Genomic DNA, 26,122 nt, shown 5'->3' with positions numbered 1-26,122 from the left:
AATTCACCTCTTGATTACACACACAACTGAAGCTGATCATGACAGATGACATGGACAAAATACACACCCCTCACACACACATTTTTGCTGAGTCTTGTTTTCCTGTAGTGAGCATTGCAAAGCGTTTTCCTGTCTAGTCAGGAATGTTTTTGACTCTTGTTTGTTTTACTGTTTATGTTTGTTTTGTTTCCCGCCTTGATCTTTTCGCCTGTTATATTAATTACACTTTGGATGATCTACTGTATATGCTTTTGATTGCTCTAGTACTGAACCTTACCTTCCTGACTATTCTTTAATAAAAGCTGCATTTGGATCTGTCCCGTGTTGTAACACCCATCATTACAATTTTTATAAAGGCAAGACAAAATTATTAAAATCACATGATAATTTGAACTTATGCATTGTTAAAAAATAGATAAATAAATAGAATTTTAAGGGTGTGTTCACAGGTTTGGTTTTATTAAAACAAACTTTGGTGCTTTGTTATGGCTCATTAACACCGAGTGGTATGGGTTGGTACTGTATAATACAGTATACACTTCTATTTTTACTGCCTGTAGTACCAAAATAGGCAACCAAACCTCATAAAAGCCTTTTTTTTCTGTAGGTTTGGTTAAAAGAAAATCACTGAGCACACTAAGCACGCCATTATAATTTAAGTGAACCAAGCTATGAACACACCCTAAGATTTTACCTAAGACTTTTAGGACTGTTTACTTTTTCTTGCTGTCATTGTTAAGGTCTAACAACTGTTTTCCTTTCTACTGCTTCGAGCTTTCTCTGTTATTTAGTTGATCATCTGTTTTACGCTGCCGTCTGCTTTATAGGGCCTTCAAACACTTGGCTCAGAGCATGGCAGTGAGTAACACCGACTCATACACAATCAAAGAACTATTGAACCTGCACAAACACTGGCCATATTGACCTGATTAATGTAGCGTAAGATGCCTTTCGTTTGCTGCTTTTGTGTGATTTATATTTGATAAGAAGTCAATCACATAACAATTAATGCCAAAAAGCTGTTTCTTATTTGCTATTGTCACAGATTTTTTCTTTCTTTTTTTTTCTTTAAAGTGGTCAGTGAACTTGGCTGATGCTATGGAACTGTCTGTAATGCTGTTTCTTTTGATAACAGAGCCAGAGTTTTATATGAAGGCGTGTTCTTTCTTATATCTGTCTCTCTTTTTTTAGGCAGATCAAAAGACTAAATATAGAATTGTGGGTTAAATAGTCTGTATGAGGTCCATGTGTCTGGGGTGGGGGGGTCCTTCAGAAAGCTGACTGATGTTAGTAATTGCAGAGTCACAAATCCATCTGGCTTTGAATCTAAGACAATGCTGAATGATTATTACGTATTCTGTGAATCATATTTAGAGTTTCATTATGATGTCTACTTGTGCAATTTCTTAGAGCCCTCAGTTGCATTGAATGTGAGTTGTTGCAGATGACTGAATGAGTCTGCTTTAGCATTTTAAATATAATTGGAATATTATGTAGCATGAATGATACATTCAAAAGTTATAGAGGTAACCTTTTAATGCTAAAATTTGTTTTATCTATACAACTTCAAGGTGTTGTTCACCCCAAAATGAAAATTGACTCATCCTTATGTGGTTCCAAACCATAATGAGAGTATATGCAAGTATATTTTTGTTTTCCCATTGACATCTATAGTAAATACTTTGGAAAACAAATACTATCCCATTAATGTGTGTTTAACAGGAAAAAAAAACCCATACAAGTTTCATTCAATTGAGGTTGATTTAATGAAGACATTTGTATTGTTTGTTGTTTGGTGAACTATTAACTAAATCGGTTGTTTTCATTCTAAATCTAATGAATTGAAATCAGCAAATTACAGTTCATCGTGTTTCTGAGAAGAAACAGTTTTGACTCATCTCTTTTTTTTATGGTTGGTTTGGGGTCTTTTGAGGATATGGAATGACCTAGTTTTACACACTGGCCAATGCCACCTTGCAGAATTTTTCAAAATGATATTAAATTATCATCTGGGTTATGAAAATATACTGTTTAAAAATTTTGCAGGCGAAGCAGTGGCGCAGTAGGTAGTGCTGTCGCCTCACAGCAAGAAGGTCGCTGGATTGCTGGTTCAAACCCTGGCTCAGTTGGCGTTTCTGTGTGGAGTTTGCATGTTCTCCTTGCGTTCGTATGGGTTTCCTCCGGGTGCTCTGGTTTCCCCCCACAGTCCAAAGTCATGCAGTACAGGTGAATTGTTTAGGCTAAATTGTCCGTAGTATACGAGTGTGTGTGTATGTGTGTGCGTGTGTGGTTGTTTCCCAGAGATAGGTTGCGGCTGAAAGGGCATCCGCTGCATAAAAACGTGGTGGATAAGTTGGCGGTTCATTCCGCTGTGGCGACACTGGATTAATAAAGGGACTAAGCTGACAAGAAAATGAATGAATGAAAAATTTTGCAAACGTTTCGCATACATTTGCGATTAAAAACGATGTCAGTATTTATTAACCAAACACTGTTGTCAATAACTCTTAAAAAAAGTTTGGTATGAAGTTTTGGTATGATGCACTATACAGTAGTTTTATTCAAATGTACCTGCCGAGCGTGCACCTTGGAAGTAATGCCTATCCGTTTTATGGTGTAAGTATTTCATTTTCAATGGATTCGCACAACTTGTGGCACAAAAAGGGAGTGACGCGTAAATGGTATGCATGCGGCGCACACGTGACTCATACACATTTTTCAGGTGCACATAGTGGAAAAATATCTGCACTTTTCAGAATGCCGCAAGTGCACCACGATTCTTGTAGGTTGAACTAATCAATCTGCTTCACAAATTTTAGTAATAACGGCAGACTAATTACCTATGACGAACACAGCGTACCAAAACACTGCAGTGCTTATTCATTTTCTCCATAAACTTGTATCAGAGCTGCAACAATAGTTTGTCCGTTTGTCGTCCTCTGAGAAAATGGTTGATAATCACTTGAGCCACCTGCTCGCATTTTTCACGTGTGAGTTTTGGGTTGTGTTATCAGTATCACCACTTCAGGTCAGAATAACAACACACATGAAAATGAGTGCCGTATAGCTGCAGTGAGGAGATTGGAAATAAAAAAGGATGTAAAAAGTGGCTTTTTGTTTTTTTTTCTTGTGCATCCCTGTCACTAGCACCCCATCTGAAAGATGTTTTTCCATGGGGGGTAATATAGTCATTCAACTTCACTGTTTGTAATGTTGCAGTATGTATTTGAATAATGATGGCTGGTTCCTTTATTCGAAAGGTCAGATTTTATTATATTAATTTGTATTGATTACAGCAGTGGTCACCAAACTTGTTCCTGGAGGGCCGGTGTCCTGCAGATTTTAGCTCCAACCCTAATCAAACACACCTGAACAAGCTAATCAAGGTCTTACTAGGTATACTTGAAACATCCAGGCAAGTGTGTTGAAGCAAGTTAGTGCTAAGCCCTGCAGGAACACCGGCCCTCCTGGACCAGGATTGGTGACCCCTGGTTTACAGAGTTTAAAGTTCACTATATCATTATTATTCACACATTAAAATTTGCTTTGATTGTTCACCATTTACCCTTTACTATTGCACACACTTTATAACATTTTATTTAAGTTTAAGAGTTTATTTAACACTTATGTTTATTTTATTATAAAGAGATGAGATATTTTGTTGAATTCTCTCTTTGTATTGTAATATTAAAACTATTTGCCTTAATAATGCTGGTAAATTTTAAAAAAGTGGTTAAATAAACCTCCTAATATTCCTAAATGGATTGTTAAAAAATATTTTAAAAATGATCGATACCAAATTATATGAAACTCGATATCGTGTCACTAAGCCTAAGGATAGCCAGATTTCAGTTCCAGTGAGTATGTTTACTATAGCGCAAATACACGATCTTCAAAATTATTGGAGATAATCATCTGTGTACTGTCAAAATGCTTCACATATTTTTTTAATTACATTTCTATCATACATTCCCAATCAATTTTCCTCACAACACAGTGAGAGAGTATATTGGGCTAAATCCATATTCTATAGATGCCAGCGTGTAACACAATGACAGTTGTCGGTTGTAATTTTATCCTCATTTATTTTAACCTTTATCAAATCATTTCTCCCAAGGAAAAACTAGACACATCCAAACAGTGCTTAAGACTGTTTTGCTCACTCATGCTTCATTAAGAAGCTCCTCACCTTTTCATCCTTCGCCTCGGAATGTATCATTTCATTACTGTGCAGCTGCTTCTGAATACCAAGCCAAACATTTACGCTCAACTTCTGCACCCACCGTAAAAAAGCTATGCAAATGGAAAGTTTATAAAACGTGTAGCGGAATATAAACCAGACAGGCCGATACTGCTTTCAGGAATCCTCCTTGAAAGTGGCATGCTTAATTATTTAAATACTCTCCTGTTTCATACCCTTGGCACATTCCAAACCAGTCGCACATGTGCAAGATTGTGACTTGGGTAATCATGGCAGTGCGACTTCTGCAAGAGAAAAAGCCTTGGAGCATATGGGCACAATGGCATGATGAAAGTCTTCAGCACTCAAACTGTTTGATGTAACCGTGTGAAATAATGTCCAACAGTGTTTCTGATCAACTCAATTGTGTCTTTATATTTTTAAATGCAAAAGGTATGATAATATCATGTCATAATGTATTTAAAATGTGTGTGGGATACTTAAGTCTTTGATTGTGTTGTATTGTGTTGTAGGTAAGTGTTGTATTTTTATCAGTCGTCTGTCTTCAAAATCAATCAGATTTCCAATGGCTTTACTTTTTGGATCACATGCGTTATGAACTCTTTGCTGCATAATAAATGCTGAATATAGATTTTTAAGTCTTACATTAAAAAAAAATTCTGTATTTTGTGATAACAGTGTTAACCTACTGTAGTTGTGTTCAGCTAAATTCTGATCACCTATTATCCTGAGATATACCTAATGCCTCATTCACGCTAGCAGCGATTTTGTAGAAGCCTGACGCTCTCGGTTGCGATTGAAACTGCTAGTGAGTGTTCCCACCTTGCTTGGGTAACGATTACGCTGATATTTACCATAGACAGTAATAGATATGGATGTAGTATCCGTGATGTCACCCATAGGTTTCTGAAGAACCCAAAAGAAGCTACCAGTGCAGACTGAATAAAATCTAATATAAAGGAATATAAAAATAACAATTGTTCTATGTATATGTTTGACATTTGTTTGTTTTGTTTTTTTCATGCAGAAAAAAATGCATATTTATATTTATCAGCCTGTATATCACCTATCAACCTCCAAATATAAAGATTTATTAGTTATCATTATAACTAATGCCGGTTCAAAATGCGGCAGCTAGACTTTTAACAGACAACAAAAAAACATGTTCATATCTCACCAGTTTTAGCATCCCTTCATTGGCTTCCTGTTAATTTTAGAATTCAGTTCAAGATTTTACTTATTGTTTTTAAAGCACTGAATGGGCAGGCAGCTTCTTATATATATTAGAGCTTGTTAACTTAGTCAACTCCTCGGTCTCTTAGGTCCTCAAATAAAATTTTACTGCAAATTCCTCGGTCACGACTTAAATTGAAAGGAGATAGAGCCTTTGCAGTCGCTGCTCCTCGTTTGTGGAACCAGCTGCCCCCGGATATTACGAGTGCTTCTTCTCTCTCTATTTTTAAGTCTAGACTTAAGACACATTTTTATTCTATTGCATTCCCAGGCTTTTAATCTTTATTGTGGTTGTTGCAGTAATACTTTTATTTCTATTATTACTTTTATTGTTATTTTTACTCTTAGAGTGTGTGCTATGGTTTTGTTCAGCACTTTAGTCAGTGCCAAACTGAAGTAAATGTGCTTTATAAATAAACTTTACTTACCTACTATTATTGCCCATAGTTTCCTTATTGGTGTATGTCTAGTTTTTAGTAATTGGCGTTATAAAATTATTTCATTAAAATGTAATTTTATTGTTGTTTGTCTCCCTCAGTGCGGCCTTTGGACACTCCAATCATGCCAAATGAGTTTTCAACGGAAGTGCTGTATAATGTATCCACTGCCTTGCCTGGATCTTCTCTCTCAAATAGTTTGGATCCATCCAAAGCCACAGAGAATCCCAATCCCAATGTTAACACTAGATCTACCAATAAGGGTTCCATCAGACATCCTCGACAGCTAAATAATCCAGTGCCTACCTCCATTGATGTGCATTTATCTTGGTCCGCTATCAGCCCAGATCCTCAAATCTCATCAGCTACAGATTCATCTGTTTCTTCTCACTTGCCTTTACTTGGACAAGATTTTCCTGTTCCCGAGCCTCCAGTTCCTTCCCCTCAAGTGCAGTATGAGACAGGGGGAATCAATGACACTAAAGTTCCTATTGGAGACAATTTGGAACCGTCCAGCAATATCCAGGACCTTCATTTACAACCCAGCCATGACCCAAACATCCAAGCACAATATCAGCAGTTGGAGCCAAGTCATGTGGTTTTTGTACACCATCAATTGACTTCAGCATCTGTTGAGCCAACTATGGGTCCACCTGAAGACTTTTTCCCAACCAATACAATGGATGTGGACTATGGTTCTGGAGATTACTTGGAAACTATGTCCTTTATGGGATCTGAAGGCAATGACTATTCACTAGTTACCAGCCTCCCCTCTGATGCGTATGACTTTGAAGACTCAAACTCTGAAACCTATGACACTGCATTCCCCTCAAGAATTGTGATGTCGTTTTCCAGTAAACACTTGTACACCCCCTCCACCAGTGTTAGAAGTCCCTTCTCCATTAAACTTGTCGGCAGTTCCAGTTTTAATAGTATTTCAACCTCGATTGCAGCCACCACTGATTCAATCATTCACACAACAACCTTTCAAAGTTTTACAACCGTTGTGCCCTTTACCACGTCAAGACCTGAAGTTTTCAGCAGTGTTTTGGCATCAGATCTTGGTAACAGCAGTTCTTTATCTATTTCAACCATCCAACTAACTAGAGTCTATTCAGAGTCTACGACAGTTGTGCCCTTTACTACGTCACCACCTCCAGTATTCACTAGTATTTTGACGTCAGATCTTGGCCCCTCCATTTCTCCATCACTTTCAGCCATCCAACCAACAAGAGTCCATTCATTGCCTCTTCTTCCATCAACTTCAGATGTCTTGAACCAGAACCAGTCTGTGAACGAGAGCTCCGAGTTGGCATCTGATTGGCCAGGCACTGTTACAGTCCAGCCCACGGATGTCCTTTTACCAGACATGAACAGTTTAGAGTACTACACCATTCAGTTGACCAAGGACAATGATAGCTTGCCAGAGCACGCTGCCAATCAGACGACCTCTAGTGTTTTCTCTTTCATTCCGGTTGGCAACACACATATTGTCAGCACTAGAACCTACACCGTTGACCCAAGTTACATGCTAACAGCTCTGTTTGATGAAGATCTACAGCCTGCAGAAGGTAACAGCTCCTGGCCTGAAGAATCCTCAACAGACACCTCTGGATTTGAGCCTTTTAACACCACTATCCTGGATCCTTCTGAAGTTACACCAAGTGTAGTAAATATAACTGTGTCATACATGGAGCCGTCATTCACATTGACACCCTCAGTAGATCCTTCAACTTCATTAGGAGATAAGAACTCAACCACTATTTGGCCTACCACACCATTTATAGCTGACAACACTTCCTTACTGGAGACTACGCCACCTTTGGCGACCAAGGAGCCAGATAGTGTATCTTCAGTTAATGTCAGCCAATGGATTACCACTTCACTCCCAATGGAGACTGTATTACCTAGCAGTGTACTTCCCAGTGTTTTAGCAACCACCTCTATCAGTGTTTCTGAATACCCAGATAACTCAACCTTCAACATCACCTCCACCCCTCCTGCAACAGAGATGGCAGACGAAGGATTCGTGTCTGGAACGGCATCTGACACCATGGCTACTGATAACACCACACCGTTCGATAGCCTTACAACCACGTTCTCTACTGTATTGCGTAATGACACTACTGAAACGCCTTTCACCGTCACAAGCTCTGACAACAACACCACAGTTACCATCCTAAGCACAACCCCTCCAACAACCACTGCCCGGAAGTATCTCTGCAGCATCACTAAACCTGACACCTACTTAACCAGAGTTGGTAAGACATACAAATCAATTTGCTTTATAGTAATTTGCACCAGCAAGGTTTGCCTGTCAGTTTTTAAAGATCAGTGTGCAGCTTTATCCATAAGGCACTGATCCGTCTTTAGAAATAATTGGATTACTAACCATGCTTGCTTTATTTTGTTGGTATTTTATATTTAAGGCTCTAAGAATAACATTAAGCCTCATGTTTGCTGTATTATAGGGTTTCCTCCAGGTTCCACAGTTGGATATGCTAAAGCCAAAGTCAGAGAGATTCTCAAAGCAGAGTACAACCGCTCAGTAGAGCTACAGGTAATGTGCAAAAATAGATATATTATTATTATTGACTATTATTAAGTTTAAGTTGTTGTTATTGTCTTTTCTCTGAATGTGTGGACTTAAAGTGGAGTGAAATGTTGTTACCACAGTAAGCATAAACATAAATATGAATATAACTCTGGACATAAGAGAATGTTTTAACCTATACATAGTGAACAGGTAATCTAACTATACATGTACTAGAAGTTGTTAGCTATAGACATAACCTAAGTACTTTACGTAATACAGAATATCGATAAACACAACTAATTAAGGTTAAAAAGCTATTATTATTGATTTTAAGCATTTAAAGGAATCTCTACCTCATCTAAAACATTGGAAACAATAGTGTAGGACATTTGCACACACAAGGTTATGTTAAGTTACATATTAACATAACATTTAATCATTGATTGTGGTCTTGAATCAAATTGTCATGCTTATTTTTATCCACATTACTTTCCAGCAAATTCTCAAAAAATCTCTATTTAAACTAGAGAACTAAAGTAGTTTCTACTCTTCAGACTGAAGGAGCTATAAAGACATAAGGCAGCATTTGTTTTTTGTTTCTTCTAAACGTGTAGCATAGCAATGTTTATTTAATTCTGCTTTCTCTTGTTTTGAGTCGAAGAAACTTTAAGCATGTTTGTTAATCCAGTGAACATACAGATCAAGTCCTCCCTTCCTGTTTTATCTCTTGGGCCCTCCTCACGAACAAACAACACCTAATTTAGCTCAATGGAAACATATTCTCTGCATCTGAAAACGATACAGAATCAGCTTTGTTTTTTACAAGCTCATTAAACGACAAAATTTATGAGATATTTTCCAATGTGCCTCAAAAAAAAGCAAGATGTATTATACATTTCCTTCACATCATGTGTTTACAATACGCTTTTTGTGTTTACTAGGTAGTGAAAGCTCCTCCAGACTTTGTGTTTCGCGCTGTGTCTGGAACAGCAGTTTACACGGCCGCATCAGTCATTAATGCCTTGAAAAACTCTGCTCGGACTATCAACTCATTTATTAGCGTGTCTCCTATCAGTCCAGAACCAGACCGGCAGTACCATGTACACACAGGTACACTGCAGTTTATATTTGATTGCAAAATATCAAACATGTTGCTTTTGACTATATTCATGTTATCCTTTGATGGTATCATTTTCTTTTGTTGTGATTCATTGCTGAAGATTTTATCATCACATTCGGTATTATCAAAATATTGAGCTTCCCAATAGGTTACTTTAACAGGTATAATAGTGAAACATACTGTGTGTATTGCTTTGTTGTATACACAAGTTTAGAAAAAAGAAATTATCCTGTCTCCCTTTCTACTGTCCTATAAATTAAAGGTGAAAAACTTCTAAAATATAAATATAAAAAAAGTAACAGAGTTATAAAGTACAACAGGTAACCGTTTACAAATAAATCTCATTAGTAAAGTTAGGTAATGGATTAAAATCATCAGTGAGAAAAACACAGGTTTATTACAATTACTATGGTAATATTAGTTCAAATACACAACTGTTCTTTTTTAGTTATTAATTCAATTTACTAAAACAACTTGTAATCATATTTATGACTAGGATTTTAATGCACTATTAGACAATAACTAAGAAGTTAATATAGACTAAGACTAATAAAAACGTTTGTAGTTTTCATTGTGAGTTTAGATAAATGAACTAATAGGGCTTCATGGCTCTGAAAAAAAAAGCAATACATTTTATATTTTAGCTTTAAATAAAGATTCTTTCTTCAAATAAAAAAATATGTACAGTAGAACATTTTATTTTAATAAAAAATGACAATAAAATAAGATATAATACTCTTTTTTTCAATTAAATTGAAAGAAATTTATTGAAAAATTATTTAACATGCAAGAAATAGGGGAGGAACATTAAATTCAAGTCATAATTTGATATGTATCTCAATACTGAACTCACAATACAATGTTATCTCCATAGTGTGTGTTAAAAACGTTTATTATTGGTATTATTATTGGTATTTCTATTATTGTAATATTTCTCGTATTATAAAACCTGGGCCTAGTTGGTTAAATTACTACATTTTGTATAGACTTGGAGTGGTGAACTTTTGTTAAGCTTTTTGTGGTAAATAACCATATATTTGTCAACTCGTGTGATTTCACAGTTGCAATAAGTCATTATGCAATGTAGAACATAAAGGCAGAATGTAAGTAAATTTACTTATTTATTCATTAATCATTTATAAGTATTTTTAACAGCCTATGAAGTAAACACAGTAGTACTCTTTCAATGCCTTTTGGAGTCTGTCAGCATTGCTTAGCATCTGAGTAGAAAGCAGGTAACAACATGTTCTTAAATACATTTGGACGAATTGTAGAAATGCTGGATTGAGATCATGTGGAAGAGCGAATTGAGATCACAGTCTTTTAATGATTAATCATGCAGCCCTATGAACTAATGTTAACCTACAATAGCCCTATATACATGATCAAATAATTTTCAATTAAGATTTTAGCATTTATAGGCCAGATTAACATGTGAATGTTCATGTTTGAACGAAACAATTAAGTCTCCAGGAATTTGAACACCTTTAAATACAATCTGAATATTCTTAAAATGCACTCTCTGAGCCCTATCATACACCCGGCGCAATAAGGCGCAAGGCGTGTTTGGTGAGATTTGTTGCTATTTTCAGACCAGCACAACAGTAATATGAATGGTTTGCACCATGTTGTTTCGTTAGCAAATCCATTTTCCTTGCTTTTTAGACTCATGGATGGGCTAGTCTAAAATAGAGGTGTGTTAAGGCACATTGTTGGCGCATTGCTATTTTAAGGAACTGAAATTAAGCAGGTCTAAAGTCCAAAGCAGAGCGCATTAGTTATGCTTCTATTCAAATGCTTACACAATGCTTAATGCACACAGAATGAACAGCAATACGCAAATATCTTTACATACTGTATGAAAAAAATTAAAGGATTAAAATGTTACAAAAATTATTATTTACTATGTAAATATAAAAACCACTGCCTCTATGTCTTCGTCATGCCTTCATGCCCTTTTTTCAGTTCATTCATGACAATTTGCATTTATATAATGTTGTTATTATTATTAGCAGCATTATTTATTACATGCATATTTGTTTTTAATAAAAGCAACTTTGGATTTGTCCAACTGTCGGGTTTTGAAGACAGATGCATCACTAAGAATAGAACGTATGGTTGGATATAACTCCACACTTTGTTATTATTGTTCTTTTTTTACTTGCTGGAAATTAGAACTGAATTTGAAACAATTCTTTGCACTTTGAAATGAAAATTAATTATGTAGGCTAATAGATGTCTTCAGTGGAGTGCGTACAACACGTTTTCAAATCCACGAAAGTAAAGGATTAAAGTAAAGAGTAAAAGTAAAGTGTAAGAGAAAGTAAAAAGGCTGAATGAAGGAAGTTCGTTCTTTATCCTCTCGCTGCAGATGGTTTAACTGTTTTTTCACTAGTGAAGCTTACAAAGTCCGCCATGTAAATAGTAAATGTGCCATAGCGACACAACTGACTCTTTAAGGGAATAGGAAATGAGACTCTGATTGGTTTAATACAAGTTATGCTTAAAACACACTTATAACTCATTAAGAGAATAAGCACAACCCTGTTAAACCATGTGCAGGGGCGCAGAGTGTATTTTTCTGTCCTTAAGATAGCAAAAGTGGATTCAGACATGCCCTTAATTATTTTGCGCCATGCACTTTTACTTTGCGCCTATATTGTTAAAATAGAGCTCTAAAAGTTTGAAGTATTTTGAAATGGCCACAATATTAGTATTGTGCATGTTCAATATCACAATATATGGAATTATCGACATTTGTCTATATGCATGTGTTTTGTTTGTCTGCAGTGCTTCAGTTTGTGCCAAGCCATGTAGATGTGCGTATGTGTACCTTCAGTGAGCAAGCAGAAAAAGGTCTAATTGCTGCATTAGCTGAAGTCCGGCGGAACTCAGAGGAGTCCACAAACTTCACTGTGAATGTAAGTTGACTTCTTTATCCAGCTTATGGTATTAAAAGCTCAAACACTGATAACCTGACACTGAACCCCTTCAAATCCTCTTAATTAGTTCTTGTTTCATTGTCATTTGCTTAAATGACTTCTTTAGCATTACACACAAGTGCTGTTTAATGTAAATGAGCCAAATGTGAACTAATTCTCTGTTTAATACGGTGTTTTGATGTTAGAAAGATGGTTTTAAATTGTGTTGTGTGATGTGAATTCAAGGCTTTATTGCCTTCAGTGCAGAGGGGTGACGTCATCTGCATCTCTGTGCTCTGATTGGATAAGAAAAGAGCAGGACTGCTCAATTCAACCGTTGTCAAGGAAACTAAACTAATGGGTCTTATTCATTTCATTCAACGTTCAGAAAGTGTACAAGCTTTTTGAGGAGATCAATGAGAATGAAAAGAGTTCAGCTGAGAATATGTGTGAGTTTATATTAAGATTACTTGTTTAGGTTTATCAATTATAACAGTATTGTATTAATATATACAGCATCTCATTATTTTAATTATTAATTTATTCATTTTTATTTTATTTTAGTTACTCACATTTTATATTAGACATTTGATTAATAAAATGCAAAAACTTTAATATTTTTATTAATCGAGCATCTAATGTAAAATGTGCTGCTTAAATCCAATATAAAATGAATGATTCATTTTAAAATCGACAGGTGAATTGATTAAGCTAAACTGTCAGTAGTGTATGTGTGTGAATGAGAGTGTGTATGGGTGTTTCCCAGTGCTGGGTTGCAGCTGGAAGGGCATCAGCTGCGTAAAACAAATGCTGGATGAGTTGGCAGTTCATTCCGCTGTGATGACCCCTGATTGATAAAGGGACTAAGCCAAAAATGAATGAATGAATTTTAAAATCGATTTAGACTTTTATAATTATTATTTAACAACACATTTTTACTGTACACGTTTTTACTGTATTGTTTTATACACTGCAAGATGTTTATTTAAAAATATAACAAATTATTGAATATTTTTAAATAGATATGAATAATATTATATAAGTATATTATACTTTTTTCAAAGTATTCCTGTTTGATGTATTTTGTTGATGGCTAGTAGACTGGATATTTATTTAGAGTAGGGGAACCCTGTTTTTAAATGATTTATTTACATATATGCTAAATGTGAATTGTCAGAAAATTGTCAGCAAATAATATTTCCCTTCAGGGACTAACTAAACTAACAAAATATTGGTGAGACATTTAAAAATAATCATTTTAATAAATAAACTTCTAACTGTTGACATCATCTCCTAATTAAATAAATAGATTAATAAAAAATAACCGCCTTAGTCTGGTAAAACACAAAACACAAAACACAAAACTGGCTGTAAAAACACATACAAGCTTTTTTTTTTTTTTTTTTTTTTTTTTTTGCTAAAAGCTTTTATTTTACCCAACATGGGTTCATTCTGAAAACGTAGCTCTATATACATTTCTGGAGATCGTGAATTATGTTGGCAGAAGTACGTGTGGCTGCATTTTGTCTTTAAAATGAACGCTATAGGGCATATCGCTGTCCCTTTTTGCGCTTTCCCGCCATTACTAGTTTGTCCAGTGGCTTGCCATGTATGCCGGTGGATTTGAGACACAGAAAGGAGTTGACCACAAAGATGTGGTTCAAGTCTGGCAAAGAACGGTTCCAGAAAGCAGGTAAAACAAAAACAGAAGAATTTTTAATTTTTTTTTTTATATTACAAATATTTTTTAATAAAAATTTATAAAAATTTAAATTAAAAAATTAATTACAGGTTGAGGATGTGGTAAAATCTGAAAAAACGTGGTAAAATCAGGCAAGGGCTTTTTTTTTCTAGATTGCCTTTTTAAAACTGTTGTTGGGTTTAGGGAAGTGGGTGGGCGGGTCAATTGATGCTTTTGAAAACACTATTAGTTGGGTTTAGGAAAGGAAGAGGGTGGGTCAGTTGATCGGTCTGTCAGTCAGTTGACAGGGGCGTCTGGTGTATTTACGTGAGAACAGCAGGCAAGAATAGCACTTGCCAAAGAAATTTGAGATCTGAAAAAGCATACACAGCAGCCTCTGGTGGATTTGTGAAAACAAAAAAAGACGTAGCTCCTATGATGTATTTGGCGCTTTCCAGAAATGTATATAGAAGTAAGTTTTCAGAATGTGCCTGGGTTGATTTTAAACAGACCCTTAAAGACTGAATTGTTTTGTAGATATTGAATATTACAGTAAATCAGGACGTGGACGTGAAGGCACAACAGCAGAAGTTTCCAGTGGAGATCACCTTTGCTGTGCATGATATGCGCGGGTATGTGCCCGGTACAGAGGTCAGTGCTCTGCTCCGCCAGCTCAGTGTGGTTGAGTTCAGCTATTACCTTGGCTATCCTGTACGGCAGATCGCAGAACGTGAGTATGCACTCTCACTTTGATGGACCACATTTAAATACTCACAAAACAACTGTGCTTGTGTGTACAAGTGGTTATGCTGTATGTAGATTAAACTGTGACAAAGTAGGCTATCAGTATTGACCCATCTACTGGTATCCTAGCCTGTAAACTTCTCAACCATATTTAAACACTTAGAAATCAAGTTTTTGCTCATATTTGACATCTTGTTTTTCTTTTCATCATTAGCTTTCCACTACCCAGAGCTGAACACAACCCAGCTGCTTCGTTCCTCATGGGTCAGAACAGGTAATATTTCTTAACACTTTTTTATTCCAAAATAAACTAGCATTAAAGATGTTGATTTTGAAAACTGTTATTTTGGAATTGCAACAATTTAACAAATGGTATCACTATTTTTGCTTATTGTAAAATAAGCTATTGTAAGGAGAACCTTGGTCAGACTAAAAAAAATAAATAAATAAGTTCTAGAGAATAAATACATTTATTCTGAAAAAGAAATACATTTCAAATATATTTTGTATACTTATATTTAATATAATTAACTTATTAATTAATATTTATTAATATATATATATATATATATATATATATATATATATATATATATATATATATATATATATATATATATATATATATATATATATATATAATAAATAATATATTTATTTAAATAATAATAGACACATATGTAATAATATTATCATACCACTTCACAATGTTGTTGTTTTTTTGTGCTTTTTGTCCAAATATGAGGCTTTGGTTTTTATTTTAAAAATAAGCAATTATATAAAATATTATATTTGTATTTTTTTTAAATAGGTTACACTTTACTTAAGGTGTTATAGTTATTTAAATACTATTAATTAAAAAACTGACTAACATTTATGTAATATGGTTAGGATTAAGTTTAGGGTAATTTACATCCAATTATGCATAATTATTTATAATTACTATTGTTAGTACATGGAACATACAGATGAAGTCAAAATTATTCGCCCTTCTGTAAAATTTAATAAAAAAAATATACATATATTTTTTTTTCTACATTTTTCATAGTATTTTCTGTAATATTTTTTCTTCTGGAGCAAGTCTAATTTGTTTTATTTTGGCTTGAATAAAAGCATTTTTATTTTTTTTAAAGACCATATTAAGACGTTTCAAAGATAGGATAGGTGAATTGTATTAAATTATTCGGCTCGAACCAAAATATCCAATAAAAACACCAGTTTCAACCTTCTCTGGATTTCCTCAAAACTGATTAATGCTATACTAACAATTTTTTGGAACAATTGATCATTTTACTCTCTCTGATGATTACCTTTGAACATTGATTGCTTTGATTGATAAATATTTACTTGTTATTTATTCACTTTTATTTGATTTATTTTTATTTTCTGATTTATAGCTGGGGTTGCTATGTTTATACCTGTGAATTGCCTTTGTATTGTTTTTGTATTAAAAAAAAATAGAAAAAGATTAAATAAAATATATTTAAACACTTTTTTTAAAACTCCGTATTAGGCAATAAGGTCAACATAATTAGCCCCCTTAAGTATTTGTTTTTTCAATAGTCTACAGAACAAACCATCATTATACAATGATTTGCCTAATTACCCTAACCTGCCTAGTTAACCTAATTAACCTAGTTAAGCCTTTAAATTGCTCTTTCAGCTAAATACTACATTTTACATTTACATTTACATTTAGTCATTTAGCAGACGCTTTTATCCAAAGCGACTTACAAATGAGGACAAGGAAGCAATTTACACAACTAAGAGCAACAATGAATAAGTACTAAAGGCAAGTTTCAGGTCTGTAAAGTCTAAGAAGGGAAGTATTAGTAGTTTTTTTTTTTGTTTGTTTGTTTTTTTTTTGTTGTTTTTTTTTTGTTTGTTTTTGTTTTTGTACAGTTAGTGTGATATTCAAAGAGGCAATTGCAGATTAGGAAGTGAAGTGGAGACTAAATAGTTGAGTTTTTAGTCGTTTCTTGAAAATAGCGAGTGACTCTGCAGTTCTGATGCAGTTAGGGAGTTCATTCCACCAACTAGGCAGATTGAGCGTGAGCGTTCGCGAAAGTGATTTTTTCCCTCTTTGGGATGGAACCACGAGGCGACGTTCATTCACAGAACGCAAGTTTCTGGAGGGCACATAGATCTGCAGAAGTGAGTGCAGATAAGAAGGTGCTAGGCCAGAAGTCACTTTGTAGGCAAACATCAGAGTTTTGAATTTGATGCGAGCAGCAACTGGCAGCCAGTGCAAACGAACTAGCAGCGGAGTGACATGTGCTCGTTTAGGTTCATTGAAGACAACTCGTGCTGCTGCATTCTGGAGCAGTTGAAGAGGCTTGATAGAGTTAGCTGGAAGCCCAGCTAGTAGAGAGTTGCAGTAATCCAGTTTGGAGAGAACAAGAGCTTGAACAAGGAGTTGAGCTGCATGTTCAGATAAGAAGGGTCGGATCTTTCTGATGTTATAGAGTGCAAATCTGCACGATCGAGCAGTTCTAGAAATGTGGTCAGAGAAGTTTAGTTGGTCATCAATCGTTACTCCAAGGCTTTTCACCATTTTGGATGCAGTAATGGTTGCCCCATCCATCTGGATTGAAAAGTTATGGTGTAGAGTCGGGTTGGCAGAAACTACAAGCATTTCCGTTTTTGCGAGGTTCAGCTGAAGATGATGATCTTTCATCCAGTGTGAAATATCCAACAGGCAGGCTGATAATATCTTGGAAAATATCATGGCAAAGATAAAATAAATCAGTTATTAGAAATGACTTATTAAAGCTATTATGATTTTAAAAATGTATTGAAAAGAAATTGGGGAATATATACAGAGGGGGTAATAATGACTTCAACTGTATGGAACAAAGACACCTTAAAATAAAAAAGATATAAATAATTTCATTAAATAAATTTGAATACTTGCATTGCCTTCAGATATATTCATATAAATAAATGTATTTGCCAGTAAAAATGCTGTAAAAACAGCACTATTATGAAGCATTATTATTAAATCATCTATTGAACCTGAATCTTATTGAATCTGTCTCTGAGATGCAGTAACATATATTTTTACAAACTATGTTCAGTGTTGTTGGGAGTGTTGGACCAGCGAGCGACTGACAAGGTCTTCCACATTACCATTGAGAGGAGATTGGCTCTGCTGTTGGGCGATGTGTTGGGTACGGGCCGCCGCTTTAAGAGAGCAACCAGTGTGGGCAACAACAGCCTGCAGGTTCGTAAATCATCTGTGTTATTTTCCACGCATGAGCTCATTGGCTTCATTTATAAAGCTCTTCCTGTGTGCGTGTCGAACGCGTCTCTGGCTTCTTAATCAGTCTCTGTCTTTGTGGCACATCCACACACCTGCTCTCCCTCCGCGGATCATCATTCAGGGACAACGGGTATCCATGGCAACACCATCCCATTCATTCCTGGCCCGCAGAGCTGCTTAAAAACAACCATTTCACCCCTATCGGCTGCCGGCGCGTCCTGCTCCAGCTGCAAACACAGATAAATTATTGAACACAGCCCCGCAGACAGCTAGAGCGATTCTGAAAGCTTTAATTGCTCGTTCTGCCTACACAGAGAGCATTTTATAGAGACCCAATGGAAGACTCACTGACCTAATGGATGTGTTGAATATGGCAAGTCGTAGTCTGTTAATGATGGCTAATTAGCTGAGAATGAAGTTGTGTTAATGGTGCTCAGTGATGTGGCTTCATATTTTAAGAGGTGATGAATTCTGGAATATCATGAAAGTAGTATTGCTTGTTTGCAAAATATAATAACTACAATTGGACGTATATTGATTATATAAAATTATAAGCCCATTATAAACCTGTGATTTTTCTTTTGCAAATATTTTATAATTATTGTTTAACAGAGGAAGGAATTTTTTCACAGTTTTTACTATAATATTTTTGCTTCTGGAGAAAGTCTTAATATTTTTTTATTATTATTATTTCAGCTAGAATAAAAGCAGTTTAAGAAAATTTGAAAACTATTTTGAGGTCAATTTTATTAGCCTCCCTAAGGTCTTTGCACACTAAAGTGAGAATTTTTTGTATGTGTTTTTTTTTTTTGTATTAATATACAAACATTTAGTGACTTGCACAATCCTTGCACACTGAGTCCGATGCGTATTAATTAAGGCAGTGGTTCTCAAACTATGGTACATGTACCACAAGTGGTACGCAGGCTTCCTTCTAGTGGTATGCGGAGGAATTGCTGAATAATTCAAGTAAAAAAATGATCAACCTTTCAACCCTTTGACACGCGTACAATAACAACGATGTGATCAGGAAATTGATTTTAATTGGCAAAACTTTTTTTTTTTTTCTAATGTTTGTTATGTATTTTATATATTGAGGTTATTTTCCTCCCCATACTTGTAACGATTGTTGGGGGCATATCCCGTATTTTTATATCCAAATGTTGAGAAGTGCAGTTTAATGACTTGCTTTTCTGACACGCATAGCCTACTTTAACGAGCAGTACGCAGATCTAATTTCTAATTAAATATGTAAATCCAATTAATATATTTAAAATACAAGTTAACGTTTAGATTTCAAAGATATACAAATAAGTCATATATACATGCAACATATATTTTAAAATTTATCAAACAGAGTTATATATAAATACTATATAAGGTATAACCTATATTTATTTAAAACTGTCCAAGAGGTCCATTTGAAGGTTTTGATGAATAGGCTACTTTATAATACTTTATATTTAAGTACAGCAGTTTTATTTTAACTTTTTAGAACATTTTTATTTAAATTTTAAAATCACATTTTAATTTAAACGCCAAAGTTTTATTTACCTTTTTTTTTTACATGTAAGTGTTTTATTGTTCAAACTATTTATTATGTTTAAGGTGGCTGACAATAATAAATATTCATAAAAATAGGAATTAATCTGCCACGTTTGTGAACTGTGCAAAGCTTTAGGCTTAGGCCGACTATGTATTTCAATACCAGTCATTGGTGGTACTTAGAGACAAGTTTTTCTGAGGTGCACTTGGTGAAAAATGTTTGAGAATGACTGAATTAAGCCATTCATAAAAAATGCAAAACATTTCGTTGGCAATTTAAGCAGTATTTTTATTTCGAAAAATAGGGAGAAATATGCTACATAATGTGTTCATCTAATACTACTATGATTGTTTAACTGATATAAATAATTGGATGGTTAATACTCTATAACCAAATTCAGAAAAGGCTTGTTTATTGCACAAAAAAAAAAAAAATATATATATATATATATATATATATATCTCATGCAAAAACCTAGAATATTGTCTAAACCGTGATAGATGTTCAGTTTAAAAAAAAATTGTGGTTGATATTTGATCAACCTGTCATTAGAAAGCTGCATTTCAAGCATCTGTATTGGATTGTTTGTACTATATATCATCTACAATTAATTTAAGTATATTTGTGAGTATTTAAGAGTAATATGTAAATGAAGTTTTATTTTATAAATAGGATTTATTTGTCATAACACTGTAATAGACAGCCTGAGTGATGACCCGAACAACCAGCTAAATACATTGCACAAACACTGTACTTTGTGCATGTTTGATATGACAAAGCAGTGGTTCTCAACTGGTTTGGCCATGGGACCCACATTTTTTCCATGGTCATCAACCCGCGGCCCAAATTTTTAGGAACTATAATATAATTTGAGGAATTATAATTCATTTGTATTTATTTGTTAACATCCACAAGTAATGACAGATAAATCATAAGAAAATCACCAAGACTTACAAATAAACAAAATTTTATTATTGTCATTTAACAAAATCTCTCAAATTATAGAAATCTTACAAAGTAAAAACAACAAATGTTTGGTTTCTAAAAGTGCTCTTTTGAGAGGACATCACGTCTAGGGTCTTTTCTTTACATACTGTAGATGATGACAGTTTGCTAAACCTGGATGTTATTATGATATTATTATGATTGTAATGCACCATGAGGAACTGTAGCAGCACTTTTCAAAATGAGCTTTTAACATCTCTGTCCGGTGAGGGTTCACTACTCAGGGCTCTTAATGTAGGTCAAACTCAGGTGAAGCTCAACACATGGACTCTCTTTTTCCACCCCAATAACTCTGGAGACTAGAAACATATTAGATTCATTTCTTAGACCCTCTAAAAGCCTTTTTAGGTTTTTGTCCGGTAAGACATTTACATTTTAAAGGGCTAATTGTAGCCGGTTCATATGTGTGTAGATTTGTGTGTTTTTATGTGTGTTAGAATTAATTAGAGCAGTTAAAAAATTAAAGTAAAGGTTAAAGAAATAATTTACCACAAAAGACAGTTCACATTTACTCTCTCTTTTGACAGTTCAAAGCTGTTTGACTTCTGAAGAATAGCTCAGACATTCCTTTGAATGAAAAGCAAGTGTATTGACACTGTTAATTAATTGTTTTAGTCACACTTTACAGTTAACTTTCATTAGTTAATGTACATAATAACATGAACTAATCATGAACATTACTTGTACAGTATTTATTAATCATAATTCAACTTTTACTTCTGCGTTATTAAAAAGCCAAATTAATCCTTGTTATGTTACTTAATGCACCGTCAGTTAACATGAAGTAACAATGAATGATTACATTTTCATTACCTAACATGAATTAACATGAACAAATACTGTAATAAATGTTTTATTTATAGTTTTTTCATGTTAATAAATGAATTAATGAACGTTAATTAATACAACCTTATTTTAAAGTGTTACCATTATTTTAAAAAATAGATTGTATTACTATTTATATACTGTGTAGCATTGGTATTTATTCATATTTTGAATTAGATTCTATTGTTATATTTTCAGTTTTCATTTCAGCTTAAATGAATTGATTTTAAATTAAATGGGAGTTAAAGATGTAAGTAATGTTTTCATCATTAAAGAAATCCTAATTCCCTGTATAAATACAAGTCAGGTACTATCTGCACTTCTAGAGGCCAAAAGACATATTCAGGCAAAACTCAACTAATAGTTTTATTATGAAATGTAAATTAGGTATCTCTATAAACTCCTACACAAAAGAGTCTGGGAATGTTTTTATTTTTTCTAGGTTTTAATTTCGGATTGTTTAAATTTTCAGTTTTTTCAAAAGTCACACAGCTTTTCTTTTCCAGTGTAGTTTTTGGTTTCTATTTTAGCATTCTATTAAATTTATATTTAACAATTTTAGTTTTACTTCAGTGTTGTTTACAAAAAGCAGCTTGTAAACAATGACAATGTTTTTGTCTCGTAACTTTAAGTTATTTCAAGTGAAAACGAGATTCGCTTGCTTACCCCATTGGCAGATTATTTAGCTTTTTGTTTTAAATGAAAAATGTATTTAATTGCGATTTATTATTTCTGAAAACAAGACTATATTTTTTGCTCATCTAGAAATGCTTTGCCCGCTGTTACATCCCTTTCGTTACTTTTTTATGGTCGAAGGGAAACAAAAAGGAAAAAAGGAAAACATTAAGCCAGTTGTAATTATTGCTGCCATTTATAATGGATGCGGAACAACAAGACATAAAAAGTGCTATTTAAGTGAACTTGTTTATTAAATACAAGCTGTGGATATTTAAAAAGTAGGCATAAGAAATAACAATTTCACAAAAAAATGTAACCAAGTTTAACAGACATAGTGAGGACAAAGAGAATGGGATTGTGCCAAACAAACGAAAAGATTAAAACAAAAATCTAACTAACCCATTAAACTCCTCCCCTAGAACTACAAAATACAACTAAAAGTAAACCTTCAATGTCCGAGAAGGCATTGACATCCAACACACCCAACCCGCGCATCCTAACAATGCAAAACGAAACCAGCAACTCATCCAAACTGAATAACGTCATATAAACGTAACAATCATCTTCTTGATTTAGGAATTTTTAGATATTTGGACTAGAAACTATTTTTTTAATCTAAATATCTAAGTGGTCTTTAAAGGGGACCTATCTATCTTTTTACAAGACAAAATAAGTGTCTGATGTCCCTAGAGCCGGGCTATTCAATTAGTGGCCCGCGGGCCGAACCCAGCCCTCAAGGCAATTTATTCCGGCCCTCCAAATAATCACCAAAACATCAAAAATAAATTTAGTTCAGTCAAAAAATGGCCGCTATAGTTATGAAGTGACGTGCGTCTGTTCAATACAGCATGAGCTGCAGTAGAAGGCTTCACAGAGCGTGAGTCACCATAAGCGAGTGACGCAAGCAGCCAAAAACATTTGGATGTGTTTGTAGAAAAGGTCTTTTATACTGTGCACTGACATTGATAATAGGGATGCAACGGTTTTTCGATTTCACTATAACCAGCGCTTTAATTCGTCACAGTTTTAACGTAAAGGCTTTTAAGCAGCATTTCTCTTGCACGGAACAAAACGAAACTGCTGCATTTAAACAAAGTTATGCTAAGTAGCCAACTGTGCGCTAGTTTAAATTTCCAAGTATGTACATCGAGGCTAATACGCACGCACACCGGAAAACATAAGAATGTGTCTGAATATAGAAAAAGCCTACAGACAAAGCACTGCTTTTTTTATGCTCTGAAATACAACATTTAAATATGTTTGTAAAAAAAAAAAGTCTATTGTACAATGCAATGATTATGTAGTTTCAAGATACAATATATTAACATTTTTAATGTAAAAAAAGCCAATGTGGGTGTCTTAGAGAAAAATACTGCATATGTGCTCTTATATGCAGTTGTGTTATCACTCATATCCGCTTGTTAAGTGTGACGTCACGCGAAGCGGCTTCCGGGTCCAAGCGCTCTATTCTACTGAATGGGGAGACTCGTGAAATGGTAATAATAAACGTTTACAAAGCGATTTAATATTTTTGAAAATCACGATCGCAATATATATGTCCATGCCTAATATCCGATGGCCAGAAAGTGATTAATTTTTTTAATAAATTGTTAAAATGTTGGTGTTTGTGATGCAGGAAGCCCAGAGATTGTTGTGTACTCTATGACTTTATATTAAATGAACTTTAATGTGAGATATGAATAAAAAGTGATCATAAACGATTGATTTCTCAACTCAAATGAGTGGTGGCTTGGACCCGGAAAAAGTATCACATACGTCACCAACACGTCACCAGTTAACAAGCGGATAGCAAGTCATATCTCTCAGGCCCTTTATTTGGGATGCTTTTCATGAACCGGCCCCCATGACAAACTTATTGAATAGCCCTGCCCTAGAGTGTGTATGTGAAGTTTCAGCTCAAAATACCTCATAAATAATATTTTATAACCCTTCGAAGCTGCCTATTTAAGGCTTTGATCCTAATTGTTCTGTTTTCGTCACTGTCGCTTTAAATTCAAATGAGATTGTGTTCCCAGTCCTATTTTAGAAACAGGGCGGAGCTATAAATTCCTGTGCATAAGTATATCAACAGATTCAAAACTCTAATGGCGGATGACTGCTTCTAACTCGAGGCTGTTTATGCTAATGAGGAAGAGAGTGTCACGAATGGGCGGGGCTTTCCTTCTCTGATGACATGTACAAAGGGAGAATGTCAATCAAAGTGTTTCTGCAGACTGTTTTTATCATGTGTGATTATAAAAAAGATAAGTAATTCTTACCATTAGAGGCTGAATATATTCACTCACTGTTGCCACACAACTGTGTTTAAACCCCTTATAAATTTTGTGTGAACAAGCCATTTTTTTTCTACCCACTTCATTTAGATCGTACAGACGACCCATCTTGTAGGGCCAGACAACCCTCTGGAGATCATCTACTTTGTGGAAGGAGCTAACGGACAGAGGCTTCCTGCCACCACCACAGCCAACATGCTGAACAGTCTTGACGTGCAGCACGCAGCGATCATCATGGGATACCGCATCCAGGGAATATTAGCACAGCGTGAGCATTCATTCTTTTACTACAAAATAACCAGTGGGAGAGAAACCGTAATTGCAATAAACTATACAATAATGGTAAGACAAGATGAGGGAGTTATCATTGTAATGTTTTTGATTTGATGCTAACATAGCAGGCAGAGGTTTTTGTTGTAGCTTTCTTTATTTCTGCTGCTGGAAACCTCAAAGAGGAGAGTTCAGATAACATGACATCTCAAGAGAGCTCTGCCTTTTTATGTAACATTTATATGTGGCGGGCTTGCAACTGCATCACCCACAGCATAAACACTAGATTCATTAGACTAAATTTAGGAGCTTCCTGTTGTATAACATAGATATTTTTGAACTTTAGCTTAAATCTTAATAGGTCTTCAATTAAAGTGGAGCGAAAAACAGAACTAACCCAAATTATGGATGTTTAGTGGACGCAAAACCACAAAACCGATGATACTGTTTATTTGTTTTTGGTAGATGGTTTATGTTTTTTCATGTAAATCAATATTCAGTCTGATGTTAGATGTACTGTTGATAATAGATGTATTGTTTATACTATTTCTCTTACATTACATGTTACTTTCAGACTCTTTTGGATGTTGGTTTTTTAAAAAGACAGCAAAAGTACTGAAAAGAGACAGATATTTCAAAAAAATTATACCAGAAATTATTACATATATATGGGGGCAGCGCAGTGGGTACCGCTGACACCTCACAGCAAGAAGGTTGCTGGTTCAGGCCTCGGCTTGGTCAGGCATTTCTGTGGAGTTTGCATGTTCTCCCCGTGTTCACGTGGGTTTTCTCCGGGTGCTCAGGTTTCCTGCACAAGTCCAAAGACATGCACATGTGTGTGAATGAGTGTATGGGTGTTTCCCAGTAATTTTTTTTCTCAGAATTGAGACAGAAATGTTTTTTGTTTTGTTTGTTTGTTTTGTCTTGCTTTGTTTTGTTTATGTTTGTTTTGTTTGTTTTGTTTGTTTTTTTTTTTGTTGTTGTTTTTATCTTAGTTTTGTTTGTTTAGTTGTTTTGTTTTTGTTTGTTATGTTTTTGTTTGTTTTGTTCTTTGTTTTGTTCTGTTTTTTGTTTGATTTTTGTTGTTTTTTTATGTTTGTTTTGCTTTGCCTTGTTTTTTTATTTATTTATTTTTTGCACCCCCAAGGGGTGGGTTTTCTCAGAATTGTGACTATTTCTTTTTTTTTATTTAATTAGACATAAAATGGGTGTTTTTTAATTGTCTGATGTTTTAAACCATTTCAGTAGCTTGTTATAAACAAATGTTTGGGTTTTTACTACAATATGATAGTAGTTTTACTGATAATATTTTTGTTCCTCTTTTCCTCTATTTTTAACAAATCATTAATTATGATACAAGTCAATAAAT

The 26,122-nt window shown here is 34.5% G+C and overlaps 1 protein-coding gene and 1 long non-coding RNA gene across 6 annotated transcripts in view; both read left to right on the top strand.

The window, feature by feature from the left end:
- Positions 1 to 26,122, top strand: part of si:ch211-1e14.1 — a 90,207-nt gene that overhangs the window by 29,273 nt on the left and 34,812 nt on the right. For all 5 annotated transcript variants that reach the window (XM_087292995.1, XM_087292993.1, XM_087292994.1 and 2 more), the window contains exons 3-10: positions 5,973 to 8,132; positions 8,343 to 8,431; positions 9,349 to 9,517; positions 12,318 to 12,448; positions 14,667 to 14,859; positions 15,088 to 15,147; positions 17,951 to 18,096; positions 24,574 to 24,751. In XM_087292995.1, coding sequence (XP_087149121.1) covers positions 5,973 to 8,132; positions 8,343 to 8,431; positions 9,349 to 9,517; positions 12,318 to 12,448; positions 14,667 to 14,859; positions 15,088 to 15,147; positions 17,951 to 18,096; positions 24,574 to 24,751 — 3,126 coding nt within the window. The remainder of the gene's footprint in view (positions 1 to 5,972; positions 8,133 to 8,342; positions 8,432 to 9,348; positions 9,518 to 12,317; positions 12,449 to 14,666; positions 14,860 to 15,087; positions 15,148 to 17,950; positions 18,097 to 24,573; positions 24,752 to 26,122) is intronic.
- On the top strand, positions 1,071 to 4,381 carry LOC147839666 (uncharacterized). Its single transcript, XR_015514793.1, has 3 exons — positions 1,071 to 2,651; positions 2,921 to 3,328; positions 3,477 to 4,381. It is a non-coding gene; the product is annotated as an uncharacterized LOC147839666 (long non-coding RNA).

This window comes from Danio rerio, chromosome 18, assembly GCF_052040795.2.
Source record: "Danio rerio strain M-AB ecotype USA chromosome 18, GRCz13ab, whole genome shotgun sequence".
Lineage (NCBI taxonomy): Eukaryota > Metazoa > Chordata > Actinopteri > Cypriniformes > Danionidae > Danio > Danio rerio.
The sequence above is the reverse complement of the archived record's forward strand: the minus strand, read 5'-3'. Positions and strand labels throughout refer to the sequence as shown.